Source organism: Neltuma alba, unplaced genomic scaffold, assembly GCF_004799145.2.
Source record: "Neltuma alba isolate B1F8T4 unplaced genomic scaffold, ASM479914v2 tig00007399_pilon, whole genome shotgun sequence".
In the NCBI taxonomy this organism is placed as follows: domain Eukaryota; kingdom Viridiplantae; phylum Streptophyta; class Magnoliopsida; order Fabales; family Fabaceae; genus Neltuma; species Neltuma alba.
Genome location: NW_021634771.1, coordinates 19,225 through 38,412, shown reverse-complemented (window position 1 = coordinate 38,412; position 19,188 = coordinate 19,225). Strand labels below are relative to the sequence as shown.

The 19,188-nt window shown below is 37.2% G+C and overlaps 3 protein-coding genes and 1 pseudogene across 3 annotated transcripts; all 4 read left to right on the top strand.

The window, feature by feature from the left end:
* The first annotated feature begins 248 nt into the window (after window positions 1–248).
* LOC114752472 (uncharacterized) lies at window positions 249–5,533 on the top strand (annotated as a pseudogene).
* A 2,182-nt stretch (window positions 5,534–7,715) lies between these two features.
* On the top strand, window positions 7,716–11,007 carry LOC114752473 (mitochondrial intermembrane space import and assembly protein 40 homolog). Its single transcript, XM_028941216.1, has 5 exons — window positions 7,716–7,850; window positions 8,015–8,210; window positions 9,231–9,262; window positions 9,344–9,469; window positions 10,397–11,007. The coding sequence occupies exons 2-5, from the start codon at window positions 8,114–8,116 to the stop codon at window positions 10,574–10,576; spliced, it is 435 nt and encodes a 144-aa protein (XP_028797049.1). The 5' UTR covers window positions 7,716–7,850; window positions 8,015–8,113; the 3' UTR covers window positions 10,577–11,007.
* Window positions 11,008–13,134: 2,127 nt separating this feature from the next.
* LOC114752470 (non-symbiotic hemoglobin 2-like) lies at window positions 13,135–14,063 on the top strand. The gene is made up of 4 exons (XM_028941214.1): window positions 13,135–13,232; window positions 13,364–13,478; window positions 13,687–13,803; window positions 13,929–14,063. The coding sequence occupies exons 1-4, from the start codon at window positions 13,135–13,137 to the stop codon at window positions 14,061–14,063; spliced, it is 465 nt and encodes a 154-aa protein (XP_028797047.1).
* Window positions 14,064–16,691: 2,628 nt separating this feature from the next.
* LOC114752471 (uncharacterized) lies at window positions 16,692–17,758 on the top strand. Its single transcript, XM_028941215.1, has 2 exons — window positions 16,692–17,392; window positions 17,509–17,758. Exons 1-2 carry the CDS (start codon window positions 16,692–16,694, stop codon window positions 17,756–17,758), a joined length of 951 nt encoding a protein of 316 aa, XP_028797048.1.
* The last annotated feature ends 1,430 nt before the right edge of the window (window positions 17,759–19,188 follow it).

The window sequence follows — 19,188 nt, the reverse complement described above, 5'->3', positions numbered from 1 at the left end:
AATTTTGGTTTTATTTGTTGGATTTTGACTCTTGTAATTTATCAGGTGCGGGTATGTGTGCGACTTTCAATTTTAATTTAATTGAACCAACCCGTTTTTTTCTCCCCCACTTTCCCATGAGTCTGTCGCTCAGATTGTGGTTCCCTTTTTCTTTTTCTTTTTTCTCTTCCTTTTCGGTTTCCGAGAGATTGAAATGGTGGTTTAGCTGCCCTCTTCTTTGTGTTTGTTTAGATTTTTAGGCTCTCAAATGGTGGTTTAGGGTGTGCTTGTAACGGGGGATTGACAGAGGAATATAAATTGGGTTTTGAGGGTGGTGGTGAGGGTAAATATTTGGGCGAAGATGGCAGATTTTCAACCGCTACAACAGAAGCCTGAATCCACTGATGCCCATACTGACTTTGAACGTGGGCTGGAGGACTTTATGCGGGGCCACTTGGATGATTGCATGTCCTTTGCTTCATGTAGTTCTGCCCGGACTCAGGATGGGGAGGATGATGAGGGTGATCAGCTAGCTAGGAGGAGGAGAAGATCTGATCTTGAGGGGGATGATTTAGCAGAGTCATCAGCTGCACGCCGGCGCCACTCACGGATTTTGAGCAGATGGGCTGCCCACCAGGCCCAAGAGATGATAACTACAATTGAGAGGAGGAATCGGGAGTCTGAGTTGATGGCACTTGCTGGGTTGCACACAGTCTCAATGTTGGACTCCTCTTTTTTGAGGGGATCACAGACTCCAACTTCTGGCCAGGAGGGGGCTGTAGAGAGGCCCAACACTCAGGCTTCTGCAATTCTTCAGATGTGGCGTGAATTGGAGGATGAACACTTGCTTAGTCGGGGCGGTGAAAGGATGAGGGAAAGGCTGCGTCAACAAAGGATTGCTGATTCTAATGCCAACGGATCAAGTACCATTTCAGATAGTCGGGGAAGTGAGAATCAGGGGAGTTTGGTGGATGCAAGTGAAAGTGAAAATGATTATGGTACTTGGTCGCATGATCAGATTCAATCAAGGCATGAAAATGGCGACCATAATGGGTCTAGCAGGGAGCAATCTCCTGATCTTGGTGAGGTTGAGAGGGAGAGAGTTAGGCAGATTGTGCGGGGATGGATGGAAAGTGGCATCAGTGATCATTCATCTGATGCAAGTCAAAGAAACAATAATCGCAGAGCAGAGTGGCTTGGTGAAACAGAGCGTGAAAGGGTGAGAATTGTCAGGGAGTGGGTGCAAATGACAAGTCACAGCGAGGTTCTCGTGGGAGCCGGAGGGATAGTCAACCCACTGAAAGTGGCTCTCGAGTTGAGAGAGTCCGTGATGGATTGTTAACTGATCATGATGATGGCCAGCCAGAGCATGTACGCAGAGATTTGTTGAGGTTGCGTGGACGACAAGCTTTGGTTGATTTGCTTGTGAGGGTTGAAAGGGAAAGACAAAGAGAGCTGCAGGGTTTGTTGGAGCACCGTGCTGTTTCTGATTTTGCTCATCGTAACCGCATTCAGGTCTGTTGGATTTTCTCTTAGAGTTGAAATTAACTTCCTTGCAATGTCTTTGCATGGTTGGAATCATGACGTAGAAGAATTGAAAAAATAGCATGAGCCTCTTGCAATCAGCATTTCTATTCAGATGGCCATATATGAAACTGTTTTGAAATGTGCAGTGATTCTCTTGATACTGAATATTCTGCTGATGTTTGCTTTCGGTTCTGATATATCTGCTCTGAATATTTTCCTTGCTTGGCCCCTTGATATAGTTAAAATTGTCACTGGTTCTGTTATTAACAGAGGATGCTGAACAGAAATGATAGAATATGGATCAGTGCTCCTGCCCTCTGTAACATATTGGTTTGGAAATCACTATACATAGCTTCTTAAACTTGACTGAGATTGTAGGATTATGTGCGGGTGTCTATTATATTTCTGCATATATTGTGATTTTCACATCCACACAAATTATTGTTGCTGATAATTTCCTTTTTAATTTATTTATTCTTTTGATTCTTAGAATGTCAAATTGAATTTATTGTAGATCTACTTTCATCATCATGTGAACCATAATTAATATTTTTGTTGTCATTTTGATATTTTGTTATTTGTTTCAATTAATTTCTCTGTAAAAACATAGTAAATCATGTGACTGCAATGAAATGTTTGGCTTAGCGCTTTTTTATTATATTTTATTTTTAAAAATTTTAAATTATATAACCTCAAACTTCTGCTTCTGCTTGTTGTAACTTGACTATTGATACATAAATACTTTTCCAGTCATTACTCAGAGGTAGATTCCTCCGAAATGAAAGAACTATAGAAGACGAGAGACCTCCTTCTGTGGCAGCAAATGAATTAGTTCAGTTAAGACAACGTCACACAGTCTCTGGTTTAAGGTGTGCATCCAAGACTTGAGGACATTCTTTTCTTCTTAAAATTAGGATTTAATTTCTTCTTCCTTTTCCTTTTAGAATATGGTACCATTTGGTCCTTTTATTTATTTATTTATTTTTTCTGGGTCGGCCTTCTCTTTTGCCAATTTAGGTGGCCTCTCGTCGGTGTCTCAGTGATTCAGATTTTATTTCAGAAAGTTGAAATTTGCTTGATGTTCTATCGTTTAAGTTTGTAACTTCACTTCTTTTGATTCTTATCAAGTATCAACTGAATAACATTTTTTAGATACCTCCGGGAGTGATTATGGGAGCATTTCTATATGATTTCTATTTACCCTGATCCGTTAAGCCTTTACTTGAACGCAGTAGTACTTTGGGTCATGCCCATAAGTTTCATCAATAAGCAGTGACATTTGCATATTTATGTTTTGCAATTCAACAAGACTTGAGATGTGTACCTAGTCTGCTCACTTGGTGTGTTTCTTTTTCCTTTTTAAAATTCAGTTCAATTTGGTGTCATCTGAATATATCAAGAAGTTTCCTTTTTAACATGTTGCCGCATCTCTGGTATCTATCTATGGTAAATTTGTTCACAGAAAAAGAAAAAGGAATAATCTTGAAGATTATTTTTGAGGCAAAAGTTGCATGTGTTATGATTCTTAGTGATGCTCTTTCTTTGACAATTCAGAGAAGGGTTTCGCTCAAGATTAGAAAATATTGTTCGTGGTCAAGCTAGCAGCAATTCTGATGCCATGTCTAATAGTAATAGCAGCGAAACCAGAAGTGATGTGAACCAAGAAAACAATTCAACAGATGCCCAGCACGAAATTTATGAACAAGGGCAGGTTAGGAGCCTGGAAACTGATGTGCAGCAGTTGGCTGATCAAACAGGAGCTTTCGAAAGTAGCACTAGTGAGAGTATGAGTTGGCAAGAAACTAGTAATCAAGGGGGAAACTGGCAGGAACAAGTTACTGAAGATGGTCGTAGAAATTGGCCACGGAGAGCTTATGGTCCGTTGAATCAATTAAGAGATGGAAGGGCTGCAAGTGATTGGCGGCATGATTCTCCAATAAATGTTGAAGGGGAAGATGCTCATCCACGAGAAGCTCGGGGAATTTGGCATCAGGATAATTCAAGGGAAGCTGCTGGTAATTGGTCTGAAGAGCCCTCTGGTCCTCCAAGGAATCGACGTGGTGTTCCTTTTAGGAGATTCAATAGGTTTCATCCACCAGAGGATGATAATGTATATAGCATGGAGCTTAGAGAACTTTTGAGCAGGTAATTCTTTCTTTTGTTTCAGAGAAGGCTTTATATAAACAGTCTTTCAAACCTTAGTTTGATATTTGATCTACTGGCTTATGTTTCTTGAAGGAAGCAGGGTTATAGTTGATGCATTTTTGCCTTTTTCAGGAGAAGTGTTTCCAATCTTCTTCGCAGTGGTTTCCGTGAAAGTCTGGACCAATTAATCCAGTCATACGTGGAAAGGCAAAACCGTGCACCTATTGACTGGGATTTGCACAGAAACTTGCCAACACCAGCTCCTGCCTCACCTGACGGGGATCCTGAACAACAGGCAGATGAACGAAATGGGGCTCAACATGATGCTATTAATAGGCCTTCTCTAGTGTTGCCATCTCCGCCAGTTCCTCCACCTCAACCGCTTTGGCACCAGGACTTGCATCAGACTGGATGGTCTCGCCATAGCATGCATCGGTCTGAAATTGTGAGTCTACTTACGTTGGCCTTGTTTTCTCCCTTCTTTCTTCAACTTAGCTTTTAAAAGATCACTGCATGTTTACTGAAATTTGTTTCCTCTTGAATGTCTATGTGGAAAAGGAAAGTGCATTGCTTTTCTTTTTATTTGAAATCATTGATAGTTACTAGTGAGTTTTTTCTGGGAACAAGAAAGCAATTAGAAGTTGGTTGAGATATTAACCTGGGCTCTTCTTCTTCTTTTTTTGCCCTGGGTAGATAATCAATCTGGGCTCTCAATCCTACTCCTTCTGTTTATTAAGATATTGTAAATTTAGTCTGTACCTATAAATGCCTTCATACTACGTAAGTATTGAACTTGGTGCTCAAGCAAGGTTATGGGTATTGATACTGATTGGTTTTCGGGGTAGGAATGGGAGATAATCAATGATTTGAGATCAGATATGGCAAGACTTCAGCAAGGCATGAATCACATGCAGAGGATGTTGGAGGCTTGCATGGATATGCAGCTGGAGTTACAACGCTCTGTCAGACAGGAAGTGTCTGCAGCGCTGAATCGTTCAGCGGGTGAAAGTGGTATGATTCTTTCCATACATTTTTTAGGACCTTATTTAATTTTTTTCCCCTTTTTGGTTGCGGTAGAATTCCTTTCTTCAATTTTTTGGGTCCATATTTAATTCCCCCCCGTTCTTCGTTGTGGGTCTTGTGTTTTGGAGGAAAGAACCTACTTTCATTATAGATGATGAAGTTATATTGGTTACATTTCCTTTAACAGCTATTTATTTGTGTTTATTCTTTACCTCGAGTTATTGATATGATATTAATTCGACCTTGCAGGAATGGGCGCCGAGACATCTGAAGATGGGTCTAAATGGGGCCATGTAAAAAAAGGAACTTGTTGTGTTTGTTGTGATAGCCATATTGATTCGCTTTTGTACAGGTATTGTATGCATGATGCATTCTTACTTTTTAGTGAATACAAAAACCCAAACTCAGTTTTTTCTTTTTGTAATTTATTTTAGTGGGATGTAATCTCTATTCTATTTGTGACCGTAAGATGCAATGGTCTGATATCCTTTACCTTGCAGATGTGGTCACATGTGCACTTGTTCAAAATGTGCCAATGAATTAGTTCGTGGTGGAGGAAAGTGCCCTTTATGCCGAGCACCTATTGTGGAGGTGATCCGAGCATATTCCATTGTGTAAAGAGGAAGTTCAAAGGGCACGGGAAAGAGAAACGTAAAATTGATAAGGTGGTAGGATCTGAGGGAGTAAATCTTGATTCTTAAACCCTCAGGTTCTTATCTGTAGAGTGTTCAGTAGCTGTCTGTTTTTCTTATTATACATTGAACACTGTGAATTGTATAATTGGATTAACGATGGCGCTGCTGATTCATCATTCTTGCGTAAATAAATAGTCGGCCTCCATATTCTTTCCTATATTTAATTATTTTTTTCCCTATGTATTGTGATATTTTTATTTTATTGGCCTAGGGATATTTTTATTTTTAAGTATTAAATTTTAATCATTAAATCGTAAAAGTATTTTTTTAAAGAAGTGCGATAAATCATCTATATATTAATTACAAATAATCAGCTCAGGACAAGAATGGAGGAGTTTGGCAAAAAGAAAAAGAGAGAGAGAGAGAAGAGGAGTGATGTTGGACAACAAAAGAGGTGATCAACATTTGATGAAAAAATAAAGTGAAAAAGGAGTAAGGGGTGAAAAAAATAAAATACTACGCCATTTCAGCTCAACGGAGGGGCAGTGGAGGAATGGCCCAGTGAAGAGTGAGGAGAAGTTGATCTTGTTTTTCTCATTGTTATTCTATTGGAACAACAGATCACCGGAGAAGTTGGACGTTGTTTTTTCAGATATAAATTACTATCTTCCCAATTCTTAATATGAGTTTTTTTTTTAATTTTGATTTTAAATATAAGATTCTAATTCATTTTGTTTTTTTATATTTATTTTTTTTTTTAAGATAGTTCTTATAATAATGATAGTTCTAGCCAATATATTTGATTAGTAAGGATATTTTAGAAAAAATAACAAATATTTATTATAAATAACTAACTTAACTAATTTTTTTATCCTACTCAAATTAATTCACTAGCTTTTATATTAAATATAAGAAAAAGAGGTAGTAGTTGCTTTGTATTATAGCTTTTATAATGTAGCTTTCTTATTTTGTGATTTGGACTTCCCTGACAGAAATTCTCACCCATATCTAGAGAACCACATCATCTATGCTTCGGCTAACTAACTCTCATATTTTAATCCTAACTGGCATTTACTTAATTTACGTTATTATTATTTTAATAAGATTTCAGTTTCAATAATTTCGTTTCCCCCTGTCTGCTCATCTCTTGTTCCTCCTTCGTCTATCGAGCAAATGTTCCTCAACCCTCTCTCATGCCTTCATTCCCTTACTTCACAAAGAAGACGGAGGGAGATAAATCAAGACTGAACTAAAAGTTAGTCGTCGCCCTCGCTGTCGGTGACGCGTAGCACTGGCAGTTTTTCCAATGCGGTTGAACGAAAACTTCTTCCTGTCCAAAATTGAAAACCAAATTCCACACCTTTTCTCAGATTATGGATGATTCATCATGGAAAACTTAGATAATCTAGTCTCCTACAACGGTGATCTCGTACGGGTCATCAACGTCTTGACCCGTTGTCCAAACAGTCAAGTTCCCATTCTTCCTCCTGCAGCGATGACGAAGTGGATTAGGAAGTTATTAGTAGTTTATGGCATTCTTCCATCGATTGGGTTTATTATGTGATGGTGTTGTTCAGTCAGATCATATGATTGATTCAACAGTCGTTGCAATTGGATTTTGGATGAAAAAAATGTTGTGCTCCGTATGCCTGCAAAATGCTCGCCATAATGCAGGAAATGGACACAAGCACAGAACTTTCAAATGGTTTTTGGAAAAACTTTAACCGTGGAGCTGCTGAGAAAATGTGGAGTAAAATTTAGAAGTTAAAAGTGCATAATAGATATAAATTTTCATATGGCTAGCTGCACAAGATAGATTCGCGGCTAATTCTGAAGGGCAAGTCGAGAATTGGCTCTTGATGATAATAGATGCGGCTTTGGAGGTGGTGAGGGAGGGGCACTTAAATCCCAGAACTGGTGCTTGCTGGTATCGAATTGTAGGGGAAGCAGGTAGTCTCAACTCGCCGGTGGAATAACGTAAGAGCATCCATATTATTGGATTTTCCAAGAGGCAAGACGACTTGACTCGCACGTGTTTTGTTGGCTGGGAGAGCTTTATAGTGGACTTGGATTTTTCAATTTATCATTCAGTATCCAGTTAATGCAAATATAATTCTGTTGTTAGAAGACTAATTGGGCGGACGTAATTGATTTTGCAGTTTGACTTTGGATGACTACTTTGACTTTTGACAACCATTGACTGTAACCTGTGCCAGGCTGCAAGGGATGAAGCTTTATTATGCTGATTGTGTTGCTCTGTTTTCAAAACCACAGCAACAGTTTGTATGTGATTTTTTTTTTTTTTTACCGCAGAAGAACAGCCTAAAAACTAAAACCAAGGGGAAAAAAAGAAAAAGAAAAAAGAACTTACTTCTTTCTGCCCTCGTCTGTGAGTCTTAACGCAACGGGAAAAGCCCAGGCAGGAGCACTAGGTATTTATTACTCCGCACAGGCTGCCACATCGAAGCCATCGGATCACGCATCCTTCAAAAACCACCTTATTCTGCCATTTCCGAATTCCACTTCTCCCTCCGGATTCAGGTCTTTTTTTAATTTCTCGTTATATTTTGATTTATCAAATTACATTTTGACCCAAATAGTGTATTTTAATCGGACAATTTTACCTGTTCTTGTTATTACTATTCCAGCGTTTCGAGCGCGAGTGAGTTTTCCTTATATCTTACTGAGAAGCTATTTGAAATAAGATTCACTCGGGATTGATTCGTTACGGAGCAAGCACCCAAAAGCCTGCTTCGTTGAATGCTGTGACTGGGTCACTATTGATATCTTTCGAAGATTCGAAGATGGGCCAAACAATGAGTGCTGACGCTGCTCCTGCTGCTGCTGTCAAAGATGAAACTACCAAGTCAAACTCCACTTCCTTGGAAACTGCCATTGCGGGTTCTTTCCTTTTCCTTTCTAACTTTGTATCGTAATGTGCTATGCTCGATTGCCAAATTCAGATTATTCACTAGCTCGTCAAAGTTTATTGGCTTCGCGTGTTTGTCAAAATGCCTAGTTGAAGTTGTGGGCTCTCAGCTTTTGCACTTTCTAATTTTCCAGCCTCCTTACCCATTGTTGATTCATAACCACTAGTGTAATGTTTTCTCTCTAATTACAGTTCACGGACAATTTCACATATTGTCTATAAAGCACCGTTTTTATCCCCGCAAAAACAAAGTTTTATGCTGTTCATGTATGACACTTGTATCAAATAAGATATGATATTTCATATTGCATTTCGTACTAATTATCCTTTGGCATTGCAGTGCCGGTATCGCTTCAGATCCTTTTTCTGTGTGAGCCGGCCTGTTGCCGAGCTAAAACGTCAACTTTGACACGAATATACATGATATGATAAGAATAAGAATAGTACAGAATAATGAGATATATAGTCTTCATAAGAAGTTTGAAATGTTGTGTTGTATTGGTTTGAATTTGAGTATAAAGATCCATATCTGAGAGTGTTGTTTCTGAGATCAATGCTTTATAGCTGCCAGGCAATACCTCCTCATCAGTGTTCAGTTCTTAGCTTCTATCCCTATTGAAAGATGAACCATTTTGATTACTGTTGCCTTGACCGGCAGTTGGCACAACTGGCAATTGCTATTGCTGATTCACTGTCTTGGTGTCATCCTGTTATTAAATGCTGCCAAAAACCTGAATAGTTGAAATCTATGTTCAAGTAAGAATCAGTAATTATTCACGCAGACAAAATTCCTTTGGGGAATACGTTAAATTAGAGTTTATTGTAATAAATAGTTTTGAATGCGAGTCAAATACAGTCTCTCCTTTCTCTTTAATTTCTTTGTACCATAACAAATTAGCATGCTGTGAATCAGTATCGTTGTTTCATCTTGGCACTAAATTTGTAGATGATTGGAACTGTGATGGGTGATTACCTGTTTTCATTAATTACAGATGCTGTAGCTTATGGAAATGAAGGGACAGAGGTTGGTTCATTCCTAACATGTGAGTTTACGTGCTTCCAACATGCAATTTGAGTTAATGAAATTGAATTTTTCTAATTTCAGTCTGTTGAGGTAAAAGCTAAGAAAGCTTTGGAATGCCCTTGCATAGCTGACTTACGAAGTGGTCCATGTGGAAACCAGTTTTCAGAGGCGTTCCTTTGTTTTCTCAAGAGCACTGCTGAGGAGAAGGTACCTGGAAATGGGTGATTAGCAACTTGGCACCTAGGGCAATACTTCTCCTATTTAGTCAATGGATTTATTCTGAGAAATAGCTGTTCTTATTCATGTATTATTCATGAAATGAGAAGCAGGGAGCAGTGGGATGGTCTTTGTCTTTCAATTTGATTTTAAGTGAGCGTTACAGTTGCTTGTAGTTTTGATTACCTTGCAGTAGAGATGGACGATATTTCAGGAGGCATTTGGTATCTTGCCATATTTTCATTTTGATCTGATATCGTGGATTAAAGTTGTCATCTGTGATTTCTGTATTTGTTAATTTGATATTCAAGATGATGGATATCGTCCAACATGTTATAGTTTCATTTGATCACACCATTTAAGGGGTTACGCAATCATTTCATGCCACTCAAAAGGTCACCAAAATAAGCTTCTCATCCTCTCATATCTCGTCTTTAAGGGCTCAATTGACATTTATGAAATACCAACTGCATTCTTTTTGTGACAGTTCCTATTGTCATGCTAGACATGGACATTTTTGTACGCCATAATATCTTGTATATTGGTGTCCCACATCATGACATTGATTTTCATGCTACCATAGGATGTTAGGTAGCAATTTGTCAAATGCTTCCCGGGTATGACTGTCCATGACCCGTATCCTTTCACATTTCTCATTTTCTATGAACCAAAAATGTCATCAATAATCACAAAGATTCCCAGTTATACCTTTTTTGCATGGAGTACTATTTTTGGTTTATCATTATATCATATTGGTTGACACAAATCATACTGTTTCGGGAGTTCAGAGTTCTAATGGTGGTATGCTTTAAACTACATGTGCCAACCAATTAAGTAGCTTTGAAATGCTCGTTCTTCCTTTATATTTTCTTCATTATAATTTAGTGCTGAATTATGCTGTTTTCTCTCATGTCTTAGGGATCAGACTGTGTACATCCATTTGTTGCTCTCCAGAACTGCATCAAAGCCAATCCAAATGCTTTCCCCGAAGACATTCTAAACGAAGGTGAAGTTGAAGAGACGGAACCAGCCCAAGAATACAAGATAATCCCTCCCACATGGTCTAGAGAATCTCGAAACCCCAAACCCAAGCTTTAAAGGAAGAGTCCAGTTCTTTTGCCATTCAAACAGCTGTGGACCGAGTTCTTGCCGAATTTGTTTGGATCTTGCTTAGTTAATACTACCTCTAGTCCTATTTATAAGATCTCATTTGTAGATTACAAACAAAGTCTTATAATTAGGATCAGAGGTAGTAATTAGGATAGCTAAACCGATGAAAGGGTTATTTTAACAAAATTTAGAGGGTGTGCAATTTAGACTAAAGGTGACAAAATAACGGTTTGAACTTAAAAGGTGAAGAGATTCCGGTATAGAGAAGAGCAAAGATAGCGTGTGGAATTGATTTACAACAGTGTTAGGAGTTCATGGTGTGTTGGGAAGCGATATTCATAATAATGTAGAGCGGATGATGGATTATTATTTGAGTCCACATATGATGGACTGGTGAATTACTGAATTCGTATGGAAAAGTACTCGCAGGTGATGCGACATACGGCTGCACAGCAGCGAAGTAGTCACAGACATGCAATTACTTTCATGGCCAAGACCAAGACATCTGAGAAGTAACTGTGTTGACACCACAAGCATCACGAAGTTAATATAGATACAGCATCATTCGTGGTAGAGTGAATTATGTGGTGCTTTGTTTTACGTAGACCTGTTCGCGTATGATTGCATTCGCACCATTATTTACCAGTCAATATAATCCTTTACATGCACGCACGTCTTGGGGCCGTTCGGTTTGCTGCAATTGGACTTCAGCAAAGCAAAGCACCGCTTACCCTCCAACCTCGCAACTCTGGGCACCATAAGCACAAGTTAGCAATGCGTTAAAGATGACTCACTCGAGTCCCATAAGGAACACACCCCTGCAATTAAGTGGTTTTTTTAACTCACCTGTTCCAGGATTTTTCAAGTCAGGCATGTACATGAAATTGTGGTAATGAGAGCAAACGTGGTAAGCTACTGTGACTCAGGGGGTGTTTGGGAAACCCAAAACCATGGTTTCAGAAGCACTTTTCCGCAAAACGAGGTAATCTCCTCCACATATTTACTTCGTAATCCGTAAAGTACTTCTGAAACCATGGTTTGGTTTCTATCCAAACACCCCCTCAATGTTTAGCCCCACTTTTTTTTTTTTTTTTAATGATGGCATACCATGCCATATATAATTAACGTGTGAATACTGTGATTTGGGAATTTTAAACTTTTAAATTTAAATTTATAATATGACATAAGAGAATTAATAAGAAATTATAAAATGTATGAATTATTCTGACCAACAGGGATGAGATTTAAGGCCAGTCATAGTTGATTGATTTTGATCAAAGTATGTGCACGCAAGTTGGAGAAAGAAACGCACCAAGAAGCAAAGCGCACATCATGCAGAAAGAAACGCACCAACACACTGTTGATCTCGTTATAAAATGCTCCACACGCCCCCTTCAACCAACATTACCAGTTATAAGGTTCAATCTGGTGAGGCCATCCACAATTAATTAACACCCTTTGATTTGGTATGTACCTACTTTCATCTGTTAGGAGCTAGGGCTTTTCCCCTCATCGTTTAATTTGTTCACTCGTCATTCACTTTGAGATTTTTCAACAATTCGTCTGAGACTCTGCTTAATCATGTTGTCTTTTTATTTTTATTATTCTGTAATATTTTGCATGTGCCTTCCCCTTTAGATCTCCCTCGGGCATCCGTTGAACTTCCACCAAAGCTTGATCATGGCAGTTCCAGATTATTCTGCTGAATCCTCAATTTTATTGTTCTTTGGGAAGAATAATCCCACTAAACACATGTAATATGGGAGTAAATATGATTTTTTAAATAATTTTACTGGATTTATTTCTTTGATTTTCGTTAAAAATGGTTATAATAACTGAGATGAACTTAAAATTCTTTTACATACATTCACCCTACAAGAAAGGGAAAAACAAGGAAATACAAGTTACATGTATTCAGCGACATCATCAATATAACCGTATGTCAACGCAAATATAGAATTCTCATGCAATCAAGGTAAGAATGTGATTTCAATCAATTTTCTATTTCCTCGTGCAATTATATAATGAAATTGTCATAAAACAATTTTTGTCACTCATACTCTTGGAGAAGCATTCACTCCCCCGGGAAAGAGTTCAATGCGTCATGTGGCAAGTCGAAAGTGTGATTGGCTTGGCCAGGTTCATGTCAATTAATTAGTTTTGCCTAGAGAGAACATGTAATTTTCTGTGATCAAAATATGTCTACCTTCAAGGCCGTTAATTAGTTTTCGAAGAAACAAATACAGAGTCATTATTCTAGTGGGGTGACAGGCACTACTGCTTTATTTACTTTGCATACAAATGAGAAAAATGTTCAAAAAGAAAAAGAAAACAGACCAAAACGAAGACGCAATAATGAGCATTCCTATGCCTATCATCATCCAATATCTTGTATTCCAAAGCCAGATCATTTGAATGCTCTAAAAAATCGATCATTGTTCTTCACACGATCTGCCTCAATTATCAAAGTGTGAGTTTGCTTTCAAAATCCTTACACAGACTAACTTTGTGTTTTCAGAACACCATAAAGCAAATTAAGTTTATCAATGGCTAGCTTCACTGAGAAGGAAGAGGCTCTAGTCAAAAGCTCTTGGGAAGATTTGACAAAAAACTTTTCCCACCACAGTATTCGTTTCTACGCCCTGTAATTGTCTATTGCGATATATAACCTCATTTTTTTTTATTTTACCTTCCTCTTCAACTCCATTTCATTTAATTTGCTAATGTATTAAATGTCTTTCCTCGTTTCTTATTTTTTTTGGTTCAACTGAATAGGTTGTTGGAGATTTTACCCGCGGCAAAAGACATGTTTCCTTTCCTGAAGGACGCAAATGAAGTTCCCAAAAATAACCCGCAGCTAGAGGCCCAGGCCATGAAGGTTTTTAAGCTGGTAAGTTTATAAAAGTACTACAGAAACTAACATAGAAATGTTTCCTTTAATGAAAAGAATGGATCCCTTCCTGTGCTTCTTACTTGTAATTTAATTTTTATCCTCTCTTTTTTGTCCCACTTGTATTACAAGACTATCTCGAAGGTTTTAAAACAAAGACATACATACTACAATTAATGTGTAAATACTATGATTTGTGGATTTTTAGACTCTTGAATCAGCCATTCAACTACGAGAGAAAGGAGATATTGTGATAGAAGATGCTACATTGAAGCAGATGAGTTCTGTGCATGTTCAAAAGGGAGTTATTGATTCTCATTTCGAGGTGATGCAAAGTAATTAGAACTAGTAATATGCTCTTAATAAATATGTATAATTAAAACTTGGTCATCTAATTTTTTTTCTTCGTGATGAGCTAGTGATGAAGTGAAGCTGATTTTTGATTTGTAGGCGCTGAGGGAGGCAATGCTAAAAACAATAAAAGAAGGAGTGGGAGCGAAGTGGAACGAGGAGCTGGGCAATGCATGGGCCAAAGCATATGATGTGCTGTCAGCTAAAATCAAGAAGGGAATGAAAAATGCTTAGTGTATTAGGTGATGATGAAGGTTCGATCAGAGAATAATCTGCTTTTGGAAGCTTACTGTAAACCGAGTTTTTTTTTAAAAATTTTTATGGATGCAATGGAAAAAGAATAAATATGGGATTTTATTATTTGAATCACTTGACAATATTGCGCTTCAGCTTTAGAAAGTTATGGTATAACTTGCCTCTGCTTGAAATAGTATTGCGTGAACATTTTTATCGATTTTCCTTAAGGCAATAAGAGGATAAATTTATGTGATGCTGAATTGTCGTAAATTCAAGAATAATACCGTATGCTGACGTGGACATACATTTCTCTGGCCATAGCCGGTTGAGTACAGCATTATCCAACTCGAGTCTAAGAATCACATGCAAATGAAATGCAAAGAACCTAATCCAATGTGTGTGTTATTCTACTTACAAAGAAAGAAGGCATTTTTTAGTCATATATTTTTTTTATATGAATGTATGATTTTATTTTTCATTTAATATTGTGTTGACTTTGTTTATATAAGGGATTTTAAATAAGAAAAAAGTTAAAAAATTGTTGAATTTTAAACGAAAGTTCATAAAATTTAAGTTTTTAGTTTATTAGTATAAAACATATTAAAAGTGACTTGTAAATAAGATAAGAAGAGTAACACACAAGAGTTAGACAAAAGAGGCCATTAATTATTAAGAGAGGCTAATTAAGCAGTTACAAAGCGACCTCATCTCAATCTCATCCTACTTGAATACGACGCGTTTTCCCAGTCACAATTTCCAACCCCCGGCCCCTTGAATTGAAACCCGGCAGTCCTTGACTCTTCATTTCCCATTCTCCTTTTCGGGCCATTCCCAAAATCACCACAAATTTTCTTGAAAAAAATCACAAAAAAGACCCTGAAATTTGAAAAATGTAGATAAGGATTTATGACAACTTCACTGTGGGTTTTGACAACTTCATGGCATATTATTATTATCAAAAGTCCTAGTAAAGTTATCATTGGTTTCTATCTGTGTTTTTCAAATTTCAGGATCTTTAATTGTGATTTTTTCAATTTTCTTTCCTCCCAAATGTTGGGTAGGGAAAAATTTATTCTAATATAACTAATTTAGGTAGATTAAGAAAATTAGTTAAATTGATTATTTTAATAAATAGGTATTGTGTTTTTTAAAATATTCTTACTAATCTAGTGTATTGACTAAAACTACTATTGTTATAAGAAATATCTTAAATAAATAAATACAAAAAACAAAATAAATTAAAGTATTATATTTAAGATTAAAACAAAAGTCAAACAGACTTTATTAAGAAGCCGGGGTAGTAGTAATTTTTTCGGCCAATGCGTATCGTAGTACTGTAGGTAGTATATCCCCCAAATAGATGACATGGTATTTCGAGAATATGAGCAAAGGTAGAATGTAACTTTGAATTGGCCAACCAAAAAAAATAAAAACAAAAACGTTCTTTTGAATGTACTACTTCCAGTCATTAACATAAAATTTTATTTGACTTTTATTTTGATTTTAAATATAAGACATCAATCCACTTTGTCTCTCATATTCATGCATTTTTTCTAAAGTAATCCTTCTAACAATGGTAGTTCTAACCAATACAATTTATTAGTAAGAATATTTTAGGAAAAATAACACTTATTTATTACAAATAACTAAACTTCTTTCTTTAATCTCTTCAAATTAGTCAACTAACTTTTATAATTAGGACAAATTAATTTTATATTTTATAATTAATACAATTGATTAGTAATAATTTTATGTTCAATTAATAAATGGTTAAATGTACTTATCTATATATTCAGTTCATAATATGGATTGAGTGCATGACACCTTAGCTTATCTATTTAATTTGTTCAATGAACAGAACCTATGGCATCATAAGAACTTAAACGAGAAATAATATCACCAAGCGAGATATACTTGGGAGTTTGTACATATTTATAACTTTAATTTAAAAATATTTTCCAGCTATAAAATCGTTGAAATTTTTTTAATATCAGGAATTAACGAAGATTCACATAGGCGCTTTGTATCCTGACAGGTGGGGATCATTAAAGTTTTTTTTTTGGTAGTCTTAAATCTTAATTAATTTAGTGTAATTTTTACTCTACAACATTGCATTTACCCGTTTAATTAAACGAAATCAAATTACTCCATTATTATTATTTATTATTGTTAGTTATTATTAGTAAATGATAGACCGTAAATTCAACTGTTTAGATTTTCAAACATAAGTAAATCAGGATTCAGGGATACACAAATCAATTTACAAAATCCATCGGAAAAAAAAATCCATTTACAAACCTTTCACCCCATTAATTTCGTCGAACAAAGCAAATTAAGAAGTCGGAGTTTCTGAGTATTGAGTATTTGAGATGGATCCTCTCTTTTGACGAATGACGACGGAGGAAAGAAATAGAAAGAGACGTGAGATTCATTGAGCCCCATCTCCCTCTTACAGATCCATAGATATATATCCAAATTCATTGGAGCACACATGGAAAGATTTTATCAACACAGAAATGCACTCCACTCATGAATGGTTACCTTCAAAAGGTCGTCAATGGCGCCCCTTCATGTCCTTAAATATCAAACCCTACCAACCACCTTCCTTCACCTCCATAATAAACTATGGCTTCTCCGTCTTCTTGCTCCCAAAATGAATTTAACCAGTTTCACAACATCGACCGCATTCTCTTCACCCGGCTCTTGGTGTCTCTTGGCCGCGAACCCAACGAGGCCATGCAGGTCATGGCATACCTCATTTGGCTGGAGAAGATGAGCAAGGATTTCAGGCTCGTGTCCAAGCTCCTCAGTGCTTCTGATTCATTACTTCGTGACCTCGTAAATGAGGTCGTCTTGGCCTTGAGCTGCATCGAGGGCGACCAATTCCCTCATGACTCCAACCTCATCAAAGACTTGCGTTTAACCCAGAGTATCACTCAGAGGAGCGTCACCATCCGTTACTTGCTCCAAAACCGTGAGCCCATAGTCCATGCCATCACCAAAATAATCAACGACGTCTGCATCAGAGCCTTCACCGACATAGTGCAGAAAGTGGGAAGTGAGAAGGCTATGATAAGGCGGAGCCAGATAAATCCGGGGGTGCAACCTGCTTATTATGACTCTACTCGTCATGCTGTGCAGCCCCGACACAACACTATTGCTCAGTATGAGTCTCAGAATGATGAGGTGAGTAAGATGTTAAAGAGGTTGGAGCTGAGTATTACTAGTGCGGGAAGGAATGTGCCCCCTGATGAAAGGACCATCTTTTTGACTTTCTCAAAAGGGTACCCTATTTCTGAGGCTGAGGTCCGAGACTACTTCTCAAGGTTCTTTCTGCATTTCCCTGTATTACGCACTAGACTTGTATATAATAATTCTCAATTCTCAATTGTATTTACCAAGGGGGATAAACGTCAATTCTCTCTTGATTCATTTGTTGCAGAAGATATGGAGATATGATAGAAGAAGTATGTATGCAAGAAGTGGAAATGATGGAGCAACCTCTATATGCTCGGCTGGTTGTGCGTGGGAATGCCATAGATTTGATAGATGCGGTGCTGGAAGGCAAAGGCAAAGTGAAGTTCAGCATCAATGGAAAGCATGTTTGGGCCAGAAAGTATATTCGCAAGACCAAATCTCCGCCAACTTCCCCTTCTTATTCATCTTCACCCTCCCTACCTACCCACATCTAGTCTCATATATAATCCAGTTCTGTCCTTCACATTACTTCTCATTTATTCGTCGAAAATTAATTACTTGGCATCCATTTCTCACAATCGAGGATTTGTATGTATCTCCATACGTGTGGAACTGTTTGGTCAATGGTCATCCCCCCTTTTTTTTTTGGGGGGGGTGTTTTTATTGTATCAGTGCTCTGGATTGCCAAATATAATGATCAAGGATATAATGTTATGCTCAAGAGGAGGATTCCATCCGCTTCTGTTTGTTGTTTCTTTGTTAATCTATGCATCCTTGCTTTGTCTTTTAATTTGTTTCGTTGATTGGTGTGCTTACCTAGATTCCTTTTTCCCCCTCCTTTTTTCTGGCCAAAGTTGGTATGCTTGCGTAGCTAGTTTCTGACAGATCTTTTTTTTTGCCTGAAGTTTCTGATTGATCTGACTATTCGGCCAATTATATACTTCTTTGATTCTTTGATGAGTAGATAGGAATTTCTTGTGTGTTTGCCGCTTAAACATGTCTTTTTAGCAAGCGGGGAAGAAATGAAAATCATATTTTATGAAAGCAAATGTTGTGGACTGTTATTCGAAGGAGCCAATATCGTCATCCAGAATGATCCCCGTGCCTCAAACCGAGTTGGGTCGAAACTAGGATCCAAGTAAGGAAGTGGGAACACAAAATATTTGAGTAAAAACCGAATCATATTCCTCCATCCTTTATTATAAGATCCTATTTTTTTAAATTGGTTTATTTCTATTTATAAAATCTTTTTTAAATTTGTCTAAACAATAAATACATTTTTACTCACTTTACCCTTAATTAATATACTTTCTCGTATTACCTTTTCCCCATACATTCTCTCCATTTTTTTTTCACTCACACCTACCCACTTATAAATAAGGACATACTTAAGGAACAAAAAGACATTTTCAACATATTTATTATTTTTAATTAATTTTAACGGTTTTTTTAAAACCATATAATATAGTTAAGTAGATCTTATAACAAGGGACGAAATGAGTAGTTTTAAAAAAAGAAATCTTATTATATATAAAATACGTATGTGAGAAGAATTGTATTTCGATTTGTATGAAAATATCTTTATAAAGTATTTTCAGTTAAAACCAAACACCCTTAAGTCCAAATTGATATGTAGATGGCTCCAAGCTTTGGGACCAAAACAAGAAATTAGGGCTTGCTTATTCTAATAAAATCCCCTGAAGCCGTTTAATGCTTCGAAAGTCCGCGGCTGGCAAAGTCAAGTTCAGGGAAGTGGGCGCCCAACAAATTCACGAAACGATTCTGGGCTGAAAGAAGGGATGCAGCGTCCCTGCATGTCTCACTCTTTGGATTTTAGTGTTCTGCTATAGAAGCTCAACAATGGGCTATCCTCAAAGGTCCGACCTTGGCTTGGGAATATGGAGTCATCGTTCAATCAAATGAC

Bases quoted from the DNA above. Each gene is read 5' to 3' on its own strand.
- LOC114752470 (XM_028941214.1), top strand. From the start codon at position 13,135: ATGGCTAGCTTCACTGAGAAGGAAGAGGCTCTAGTCAAAAGCTCTTGG. The intron at 13,233-13,363 runs GTAATTGTCTAT...TCAACTGAATAG, and splicing joins AGTATTCGTTTCTACGCCCT to GTTGTTGGAGATTTTACCCG. The intron at 13,804-13,928 runs GTGATGCAAAGT...TTTGATTTGTAG, and splicing joins TTATTGATTCTCATTTCGAG to GCGCTGAGGGAGGCAATGCT.
- LOC114752473 (XM_028941216.1), top strand. From the start codon at position 8,114: ATGGGCCAAACAATGAGTGCTGACGCTGCTCCTGCTGCTGCTGTCAAA. The intron at 8,211-9,230 runs GTTCTTTCCTTT...CATTAATTACAG, and splicing joins CTTGGAAACTGCCATTGCGG to ATGCTGTAGCTTATGGAAAT. The intron at 9,263-9,343 runs GTTGGTTCATTC...TTCTAATTTCAG, and splicing joins ATGGAAATGAAGGGACAGAG to TCTGTTGAGGTAAAAGCTAA.
- LOC114752471 (XM_028941215.1), top strand. From the start codon at position 16,692: ATGGCTTCTCCGTCTTCTTGCTCCCAAAATGAATTTAACCAGTTTCAC. The intron at 17,393-17,508 runs GTTCTTTCTGCA...CATTTGTTGCAG, and splicing joins GTCCGAGACTACTTCTCAAG to AAGATATGGAGATATGATAG.